Source organism: Salvia splendens, chromosome 1 (assembly GCF_004379255.2).
Source record: "Salvia splendens isolate huo1 chromosome 1, SspV2, whole genome shotgun sequence".
In the NCBI taxonomy this organism is placed as follows: domain Eukaryota; kingdom Viridiplantae; phylum Streptophyta; class Magnoliopsida; order Lamiales; family Lamiaceae; genus Salvia; species Salvia splendens.
The window spans coordinates 40995825-41007465 of record NC_056032.1 but is presented as its reverse complement, the minus strand read 5'-3'; the positions used below and the strand labels follow the sequence as shown (position 1 = coordinate 41007465).

The 11641-nt window shown below is 35.8% G+C and overlaps 1 protein-coding gene across 1 annotated transcript; it reads right to left on the bottom strand.

Annotated features, from left to right (window-relative positions):
• Positions 1–1613: 1613 nt before the first annotated feature.
• Positions 1614–9439, bottom strand: LOC121751964 (T-complex protein 1 subunit alpha). The gene is made up of 17 exons (XM_042146805.1): positions 9204–9439; positions 9047–9111; positions 8514–8603; positions 8339–8425; positions 8161–8220; positions 7992–8042; positions 7010–7105; positions 6745–6810; positions 5215–5432; positions 4793–4889; positions 4402–4488; positions 3732–3866; positions 3409–3513; positions 2970–3098; positions 2770–2873; positions 1997–2087; positions 1614–1904 (listed from the first exon to the last, which is right to left on the bottom strand). The coding sequence occupies exons 1-17, from the start codon at positions 9274–9276 to the stop codon at positions 1821–1823; spliced, it is 1638 nt and encodes a 545-aa protein (XP_042002739.1). The 5' UTR covers positions 9277–9439; the 3' UTR covers positions 1614–1820.
• Between the last annotated feature and the right edge of the window lie 2202 nt (positions 9440–11641).

Below are 11641 nucleotides of genomic sequence, written 5' to 3'. Positions count from 1 at the left end.
CAAGAGTCAGCGCGGAAAGATGTCGAAAGAGCCTTCGGGGTCCTTCAAGCTCGATTCAACATTGTGAAGGCCCCGACTCAGCTGTGGTACGTGAATAATATCGCCGACATCATGTTCACGTGTATTATATTACACAACATGATTATAGCCGACGAAGGGCCGAGGGCGGCTAGCTTCTACGACGAGGACGAAGCCGGAAGCTCAACAGCGAGGTCTCCCCTACGCCGAGGCGAGCATACGACGGTTGGCGAGAGGATCGAGACAAGACACACAATGCGCGATACTCGAATCCACAATCAACTACAAGAAGACCTAATCAACCACATGTGGGCGAAATTCGGCAACGAGTAGTGTCATTTTTAATTTTTAGGATTTTAATTATGTAATTTTTAATTTTTAGGATTTTAATTATGCAATGTTTAATTTTATTTGTCATTTGTAATATTTATTGTGGGTTTTAAATGAATTTTAATATTATGGAAATGTTTTTGTGTAATTGAATTTTATATTAATTGTGCTCGTCCTTGCGGAAGAGCACAGTTGTGGGTGTTGTGCTCTTGCCAGAGAGCAGGCATGAATAGTACCGCCCGGGCCCACAACCGTGCCGCTGGCAAGAGCACGGTTGTGGATGCTCTAAGTTTAGCCTTTGAAGTAAGCATATGACGGTTTCTAACACCGGATCATTATGACTACAAGGAATCCGCCATTTCTCTGTCACAATGGTCATATTAATAACACTACATAAAATTAGGACATATTAATCATGTGTGATCAAATATCAATTAATTTATAGTAATAACTAATACTCCTTCTGTCGCAGGATAAGTGAGCCAAAACTTTTCGGTACGAGATTTAAGAATATGAGGTTTTGTTAGTAAAGTGGAAAGTGAATAAAGTAAGAGAGTTAATAAAGTTGAGAGAAAAAGTAAGTGAGAGAATGTCAAAAAAGAAAATGACTCACTTATCTTGGGACGTCCCAAAAAAGAATGTGAGTCGCCTATCTTGGGACGGAGGGAGTAACTAATATCAATTTGTATGTTAAAAATATCAACACAAAGACATAAATTTATCAATGTTCTCGTGTTAATAAACTTATGTCTTTGTGTTGATATTTAAATTTATATGTTGTATTGATATAATTATGTCTTTGTGTTGATAATTTTAATACACAGAATTGAAAGTTATTAGTTATTACTATAAATTAGTTAACACACTAATGCAACCCTATTATCCGATCCCATAATAATTATTGTAAAAATTATCCATACAATTAATCATATGTTTTATGTTCAATTATTGGTCAGTGGATAAAGTGTTACATCAAGGGAAAATAGTAGGTTATAAAAAGTTCTTTTGTAAATAAGTACTAAGAAGATAAACTATAAGGATGTTCATCACAAAAATAAGATAATTGATGTACATTTTTTGTGGACATTATATATTCTAAAATACTCCATATTAGGTTCATTCAAGCATTTTTAATTAGATTCAAACATTTATATAAACATGACAGTACATATTAATGAATAATTATTTAATCTGTTATATTAATATAATTAAACAGTTCACTAGTGCTTACACATTTAGACATTCATGACTACATAGTACATATGTTTGCCATAACATAACCCTATGATTTCACTTCATGACATGAAAATTGGAAAATTGTACTTGTACATAAAAACAACATCATTGACAGCGCCATGTTTAAAAATTCAAAATTCTGTTCCGAAAACACTAAGATAGAATGCGCATAGTTATACTACTGTTACGATGTGATAAAATAGCCTACGAAATACTATATAACCAAGTAGCAACCCCTAATCGTCATTCTGGCTCTCGTCTTTAACAAGCCTGATCATGTCATCAATCCGGAGAATAGTAATAGCAGCTTCAGTAGCAAACTAGCAATGAATGAAAACAGATTCTTGAGTTCAAATGTGTCTAGTGCTGAAAGATCAATGAATCGTTCTAGTTGTAGTTGCCAGGCTCTTACCTGGATTATTTTCACTTTGCTCATTGCAGGCTCAATAACACCAGTTTCCAAGTTGTTCCGAACGGTACCATTTATCAGATCCAGACCCATACTGCAGTAATAAAAAAGGAAGCATCATCAACAAAAACTGCCTTCCATCAAGGCCAAGAACAACTGTTCTTTGCAGCATTTTTACTAGATTTACCATATGATGAAGAAATTCAATATTATATCATCTATGCTAGGGATTCGAGGATATAAAAACAACAGTGACAATAAAATTCCAGGCAAAATCCAGGTACTCCAGTGTCACATAATATGGATTTAAGATTCAAGTGACAGTCATCAATGATTGAATTATATGACTCATAATCATCTAGCAACCTCAATTAGTATTAAACAAAAGGTAATTAATAAATGCAGAGCAAACCAATATGATACCATCATCCTTCTATGCTAACCAATTTAAACAGCCAATGTTAAACATGCTTACGATCCTAACTCCTAAAGATGTTTCAAAACACTACTAACGCTTACCAAAACAGAAAATGAGATCCTTGGACAACGGTAAATAGAGAAAATAAAATTAACAATGATGAGAATGATTGAAGTTAGGGTAGTTAATTTGAGGGTATTTTGTTCTCTTAGAGAATCTATTACTATTATAAAAGTGCATAATCTTACATATTTTTACGTATTACAAATCTAAGGATAGTAACATGCATTGTATGTACAATTTGGTAGTAACACCAAAACAAATAAGCAGTGTAATACTGCTAATATGCGATATATACCTTGACAAATGCTTTTTATCTGCTTTGGTCTGTGCAGTGTGGTGGTAAGCTCGTAGTTTAGCAACCAAATCAGTAGCGTCCTTAGCAGCATTGACAGCAAGTACCTAGAAGGAAAATATCCAGATGCACTTCAGTTGGCAAAAGATAACTTATGAGTTCTTGATGAAATAAAATCAAGAACAAAGTTTGCTTATAAGTACCTTAGGAATGATCAATAAAGCTTCAGCAAACTCAGCTATAGCCAACTGCTCCCGTGACCCCAGAGTTGTAGCTAAATTCTCCAAATATACAGATAGGGCAGCCTCAACTGCACCTCCACCAGCAACAACCTATATTTCATCGAACTCAAGAACATGAGGTAAGTGTATCTATGACAATTGTCTATGTTTTTGTCAGATCTAAATGTTTAAAATTTGGCTTGAATAATAGTAACTAACAATGTGTTACCTATAAATTTGAAATTTAAGCATAAAAATTACAAGCGCATTTCAAGAGGTGTAGCATTTAAGTAAAACTAATAGACATATTAAGTCTAAGAAAGAGACAACAATTAATAGAAAAAACAAGTTCAATACTTAAGGAATATACGAAAAATTAGACAGAATCCACAAGGCAAAATAAATGACAACAGAATCTTACAGTATTAGATTCAAGAGTCCTTTTGACAACGCATATGGCATCATGCAAAGCCCTGTCCATTTCATCAAGCATGTAATCGTTGGCACCTCTAAGTATTAATGAAACCTGAAAAAAACAAATTCCAGGTCAATATGTATAATACTGAATGAAAGTTACTGTAAGACATTAATCTATACATTTAAAAAATGAGCATTTTCATGAATATAAATGATTGGGAGTTGAACCAACCAACCCATCAAATTGCAAACTTTCAGAAGTAGCTCAAGCATTTCAGCAGGACAAGAAATCATTTTAGTATTAAAGAATTCAGAGCTAATACATACCGCACTTGAGGTTTTGGTTCCTTTTATCATAATCACATCATCATCAGCAATTCGTTCCTCCACTACTTCATCAGCATGTCCCAGAAGTGATGCATCAAATGTTTCTTCCCCTTCCATATCGGCAAAAGTTGAAACCTGTATAGGAGCAACAATTAAGGATGGAATGTTGATACATAAAAAATGATAACAGTTTTTCACTCTATCTTTTTCCAAAGCAAGAGATCTCAAAATAGAAATTTGATAGCTAGAAAAAGAAAATCATATAAGCCTATGCCTCTTGTTGAGAAAGACAAATCTCAAGAACTGCCATACTTATATTGCACTTAATTTTGTTGTTTATAAGTAGCATCATCGATGAGAAAATGGTAAACAGGAAATTAGGGATATTACCTCGAGTAAATGAATAATAGTAGGAGACCTCTTTAAGCAACCATATCGTTATGAATTATGATACCACACTTCAGTTTCGTGGTCATATTCATTAAACCCTTTTTTGTAACTATATATGGTGGTCGAGCCGTCGAGTCGTGATTTCAGCATAACCATCTCTTAGGTCATTCTAAAACTGAACTCATCCGTAATACTAATAATTTATCTTCCCTTTTACACGTTTATGGGAACAAACGAAAGATATAAGACAGGCAGTTGGAAGATAAGAAGCAAAACCTACCGCAGAAGCACCAGTTGCCTTGGCAACGTGACGCAGATCTTCCTTGCGAACACGTCTCACTGCTATTGCACCAGCCTCCACAAAATACTGTTACGGTATAACACACAGTCACGACAAGAGAAAACCAAGTAGATGTGCAAAGATAATATGTTAGCACAATACAACAATATTCTATTTCATGTCTTAATGAAAATGGTTCCGACTTCAACCCTTTCCAGAAGTGTTTCCACTGTTTGCCCAGTTATCATACAAGATTGTCTTATTTTTACATGGATGAATAAAAAGCAAGCTATAAAATGGAAGCATAATAAAACAGTAAGTTATTTCATGTATCTGCCAGTAAAAAGGATGAAAGAACTTCTATGCGACTAAGGTTGTGCTGAAGGCAGACCTTGAGTGCCATGTCATCGATTCCTTTTGTAGTTAAAATTACATTGGCTCCTGCCTGAAGAAGCTTCTGAATACGTTCTTTTGTCACGTCCGCTTCTCTAAAAGTCAAGAGGTCAATCAATTGTTAGTACATTTAAACTTCAGGGAAGTTGTGCGGGTAAATTGCTGTGGCCTTCAAAAGGCACTTAATATACACGAGCAACTATAGAATATGAATAAGCAACACCAGTAAAAATGCATATCTCCAAAACATGCAAATTTATTTACGGTTGCCTGATACAACTATTGTGTGGGCAAGAAATACAGAATTATAGATCCAACTTCATGCCCAAAAGAAATGAAAAGATGCTAAATAGATTAAAATGAAGTCAACTGCCGTGTTTAGGACACAATATCTTACAAGAAATGAATAAAATAAATCACCTTTGACGAATCTTCTCCAACTCTCTGGGGTCAGTGACCAAAACTTGGACACCCATTTGCATCTTTGCCTTCTGAAGATTAAAATCAAGACAAGCAATTCTGGCTGGAGCAACCCTCAATGGCATGCCCTGCGCAGCACGTCCCGTGTTGAGAGCATACCCCTTAAGTAAGTAGCTATCTCGGGCACTTTTACCATGGGCTTTAAGAATATTGATTCCCTGAATATTACCAATATCATTTGAGCTACTTCTTCCAGATCAACGGTTATAACAATGATGTGAAGCTAGAATTCATGCATATTCAGGAACCTTTTTCTCCAGCCTTTCAAATCTATGTTTATTGACTGTCCTTGTAGACACAGGGTTTCACATAGAAAGGTGAAGGAAAAGCAAGTCAACGAGTCTAGTTTCAACCAAATGTAAATGTCAATTATTCAATGTTTGTAAGTCGTCCGATATATCGCGATATATCGCGATATATCGCCTGTATCGGTAGGCCAAGGGTCGATACACACCCAGATGCGACTTAGGCGACTAACATTCGAGTCGTCCGATATATCGCGCGACTCGACCGATTAGTCGCCTGATCGAGTCGAGGACGACTTAATGGGCTTCACTCCAGATTGGGCCAGGCGGACAGGTAGGTGTCTATTCAGCCCATTAGGGTTTCTTTATACATCCCCCACACCCCCTCCCCACGTCCTCCTCCTCCAGAACTGCAGCCGCCGCCGACGCTCCCTCCACCTCCAGAAACTGAAGAACGCCGCCGCCTCTCCTGGACACGCCTCCGGCCTGCCTCATCCGCCGCCTCTCCTCATTCAGGATGAACTCTAGTTCCGGTAATGCTCCAGTTCCTCTTCCTCTCTTATGTCTCTCCTCTCTCGTCTATTATTTGAGTTCCTCAAGCGCTGCATCTGTTCTCTATTGTTATTTTTTAGAGCAATATGATGCTGTGTTTTTTCCTGTTGTAATTTGAAGTATATATTGCATATTTTACATGTGTAAAAGGGCAAGTCGCCCGATATATCGATATATATCGGTCTTGAGGGACCTGGACGACTTGTCTGGTGAGTCGCCCGACTTACTATCGATATATCGACTAAGTCGACCGATATATCGACTGAGTCGATATATCGGTCCTATGGCGACGCGGTTCGATTCACCGACTTAAAAACATTGCAATTATTAATGTGCTCTTTGAAGCAAATACATTTCCTATTTAACATCTAAAAAATTGTCCATGTGTTTGTACTTTGTACAAGCTGTAAATTAAAGAGAGGGGAAAAGGAAAGTATTTCCTTTAGCTTTCAATTTTTACAATAAACCCAATATGAAAAATACAACATTAATAAAATTCACATTCTTTTACACTCTTGTGATCTAGTTCTTGGATTCCTAATAAACCCGAAAAATGCAAAACTGTCTATCCCCAACCCTGCCCCCTCCCCCCAACCAAAAAACATGTTTAGAAGAGAACAGAGTAAGGGAAAGGATAACTAGAAGGGAATATCAAACAGCAACAAGCACCAACCTTGATTGGATATTTAACTTCACCTCTGGCATTGGTCATCTTTACTGCTTGTACAGCTTCCACAACCTGAAGTGAAACTAACTTGAGTTATGACTACAAATAAAGTGATGAGATGATAGGAAACAGCTGCTAAATGCACATCTCATGAACCGGGTATCTTTAGTGGGAAAGAGGAAGCACTTTCATGCCAGATGCCAGACACACAACTCAAAAGTTAAGAATGAAATCATCGTTCCTAGCTACTGCTAATCACTGAGCAACTTACCAGATTTGCAAAGAAATCGCTATCACCACCTATCAATTTTGAGGACATGCATGTCTTCGCAGAGTTTACAAGAGAATCTTTCCCAAGCTTTTCTACCTAATATACACATGGAAAATGGCTGTCAGAATGATGTAGTTGTATCAGTACATTTAAACAGATGCTAGACTGCAAAAAAAATTCTAAACCTTTCCAGTGGCAAAGTATCTATTTAAGTTGTTAATATAATTTTTAACTTGATACAGAAGCAACCATTCAAGGTTATCAGAGGCGAAAGCATCAGGTTGACTCGGAAGAAACCAAGGATGAAGCTTCTGTAATAATCTTGATTATTGAGTCGCTATGTATTAATAACATTAGATTATATATCTACATATCATATACTCCATCTGTCCCATTCAAGATGTCCACATTCATGAGTGACACGGGATTTTAGGAGAAGTTGTTAGGTGGAGTAAATCGAGAGAAAAAAGGTGGTTGAATATTTTAATGAGAGAGGAGAGTGAGATTTATTTCCAAATATAGAAAGTGTACATCTTGAGTGGGACGGAGGGAGTAGGGTTTAGGAAATATGGTTCCTTGAGACTATTAGGGTTAGGAATTAGCAGTTGAGTTTTGCAGCAGAAACTGTTGAACAGTCACTAGCCTGTGGAGGCTGCTTTCTTAGGTCCTTCATTGAGATTCATTCCATCATAACTGGCCCATTGTCATATGTTCGTGAAGCAGGCGGGAAAAGGGAGCACTTCAGTGGCGAGATTAAAAGAGGAGAGTTATGAGAGAGAAGCCGTATAAAGTATAAACCAAAAACTGTAGCATGACAACTTAAAATGCTTAAAAGATTTGGCAGTGTTGGTTTATCCAAACAAGAAAGGTAATCCAATTCAAATTATGGCATATCTAGCCTCTTCATAATTTTAATATTTTTTAAACTTCAGGAAATGTATTATACAAAATCAATAGATATCAAATGGTCAGGGGAGTAAACCTTTACAGCCAGCTTCTCATCAACATATTTACATGCTTCCCTCATTGAAAGCTGCCAAAAAATGTTTACACAATTAGATGTATCATGAACATACAAAAGATTACACCGTGAAGGGAAATATAGAGATCAATATGTACTGGGGAAACTGTATAGAAGGACAAAAGCTTACTCTGTATCCACTGATTATTGATGTTGGATGTATCTTATTTCTAACTAAGTCGTTAGCTTTCTGCAAAAAAAGACTGTCATATTAGTACTCAGGATTCATATTCCCAATATATAATAGGTGGAATGTACAACAAGATTAGAGGATTCTTTTATCTTGCTGCCAGGTCCAAATATGTTACCTTAAGCAATTCTGCAGCTACAATGACCACAGAAGTTGTCCCATCTCCAACTTCTCGATCTTGTAGTTCAGCCAACTCAACAAGGATCTATACGAATTGAAGATGAAGGCAACATAAGTAAGGAACTGGTTGTTCAAAAACTGATTTTGTAGAAGCCAAAAGTTTATTCATTCACCTTGGCAGCTGGGTGCTCCACTTCCAGCATCTTCAGTATTGTCGCACCATCATTAGTGATGGTCACATCACCAATATCATCCACGAGCATCTGAAAAGCAGAATATGGGATATTGAGCAAAATAGAACATAAATTTCCAGTTTGATTTCACGTTCAAAATTGTGCACAAGTAATAGTAGGAAATGCAGATGGGTCCATGACTCATGCACATCAAGCTGTTAGTTACATTATACCTACTCTTTCCTTCACTAAAAGAATCAACCACATACAGCATTCACTAAAGCCCTCAAAAAGATTCACATCCACAATTGCTTAGCCAAAAATTAACTGCAAATTTAGCTCAACTGTTATATACATCTTCTGATTCCACGTAGCCTAATCACAGGCATTATAAAAACATCACTAGATTCAGGATATTATAGGAGAACTCACATGTAACGGAAGCCTAAATGCACTCAGTGGTAAAATGTCATTCTAATCCAAGACCACCTTAAGCATAAATTAACGCAAAAAAAAATGTATAAGTGAAATACCTTATCAAGGCCGACAGGACCAAGCGAAGACTTGACGATGTTCGACACGGCCTGGCATGCCATCACTGCGCCATATCCAACAACAAAATACATCAATATCGAAGGAAAATCCAACATACATCCGAACAAGCGCTATACATCGAATGATAATTCATACCGTTTTGAGCGCGAACGTCTTGCCCAGATTGCCGCTCGCCGGAAATATCAGGTGTATTTGCAGAAAACGCCATTTTTTAATCTATTCAAACAGCTAAAAGAAGGTAGATCGAGTCGGCGGCTTTCGTCTGCTTTACAATATAGATTTTGAGCGTAGAAATAGTGAGAGTGATCTCTCTCTCTCTCTCGCTCTCTCGCAAAGGGGCTTCTTCGATAGCATAAACAAATGTGGAAGGGTTTGAGTTTGAGCGGAACATTTTGAAACTAAACGACGGCTTTATTATTCAGCTCAATTTGGGCTGACCGGGATCGGCTTAATGGGCTTTACATTTGAATGAGTCCACGACATATATTGGGCCTGCAACTATAATAGTAGAGGGCCAAAACTGTTTTGGGTGTCATGAAAATTTACACTAAGTATATACATTTACTTATTACTCTATTAAATGCAGCACAAATTTGTACAGTATTTCATAGAAATGAAAATTCATTTTTATTGCATTTAATTTCATTGTAGATTTTTATAAAATAAGAATTAAAAATAGAACCCATCATGAATTTGTGTAACAAAATGGTAACTCTATTAATTGGTGATGTCTATAATATAAGAACTGAAAATAGATACTACTACTATTCATTAATCATTATATATGCATGGAGGATGTGAGTGATAGAAAACTCTCAAATTATTTAAGTGATTTTACGTAATCTTAAACAAAAGCCTGATTCGTCACGGCAATATGCATGTGAAATCATCAATTAGTATCATTAGAACATTCATTATCAAGATAAAAATCATAAAGTTGGGATCCTCATAATTCAAGAGTGGGATGGGCGTTAGGGAGCATTTGTATTTGTTTTTAGGGCCTTTTTGGAACAAATATCAACAATTGATTCTGACAAATAGATATTTGGTTGGAACATGATCACATTACATGTTCACTAATTATTCCATTATACTATATGGATATGATGATATCCTCTCCGTTGTGATGATCAAGATTTGGCTGTGTAAATAACTACAGTACTATGTACTTCCTTCGTCCATTAATATGTACATGTCCCATTTTGATCCGATATATGTTGAAGAAATGTAAAGATAATTAAGTGAATTGAAAAATTAGTGGAAAATGGGTTTTAGTTTTATACATATGCAAAAATGTGTTAGTGGAATGCAAGGTTGACTATCCTAAACAGTAAAAATAAAAATGAAATAATTAATAAGAGACTGACCAAAATAAAGAGTTGGGACACATAATAGGGATGGAATGAGTATAAAACATTCAAAACAAAATGCTCATTTTTGGAATTTTGCTGGTATAATTTTATTTTATGTTTTGATAAATGTTGAAACCGACGGCAAATCAAGTCGTTGACAAGTTAATAATCTGTCGATAAAACATATAACATTTAGATAAGATGTTTTTATTTTTAATTTAAGAGATCGGAAGATGAAGTCAACATTAGATAAATTTGGAATCATTGATGGTTCAGAAAGAAAAAGGTAGTTGTAGATAAGTGTATGGATTTGAATTTCTATCCTTCCACGCAAGCTGCTCATGCAGACAAACTTCATAGATGCGGGGCCTAATCTATATACTACGATTTTGTATAATTAAATTGCATTAATAATTATATTGATTACCAGAATTCGAGTATCGTTATGCGTGACGTTGTATATATTATGTGGTTGGTGAGCTAGTGGTAATGGTAATTGATACTTATAGCACCTGGAAATTGTATATCATTGACATTACTCCTAGCTTTGTCCATGAATTTTACCCCAAAAACAGTTTCATGGTGCAAAATGAACAAAATTCATCAATATATTTTTCATGTAGCTAAAAGGTGCTGACGGGCATCATACGCATTAATTAAATACTCCCTATATGATATAAAAATAATTTTTTTAATAATTTCCTTATACATTAATATACTCCAATAATCAATTTTTTCTACATTCTCTTTTATTTTACCAATCATATAATAAAATATTTGTAATCCTAAATATATCTGTTTTTATAGGATGGGAGAGAACTAAATAGCGACATAAAATGCACATTAATTAAACATATACATATAGAGTAAAGGTAAAAACAATGGTCTTACACATATGACGATTTTATGATTTTGGTCCAAAACATTATCTTTTGAATTATTTCGTCCCTCACAAATCAAAACGGATCAAATTTAGTCCTTTTTGGACGGTGCCGTTAAAAATTAATAGTCAACTACAATTTAAACTATTTTGACTAAATTAGAGATTTAAATTAGAATATTTAATATTTTTCTTATTTTAAAAACAAATTTGACTCTCTCTCTCCCAACACTCTCTTCTATCCTCCTCTCAACACCATCTTCTTCCCCTTCCGCTCCACCACTCTCCGCCGCCGCCGTTGCCCGCCCCCACCTTTGCCGCCGCTCCTGGTTTGCTTCCCT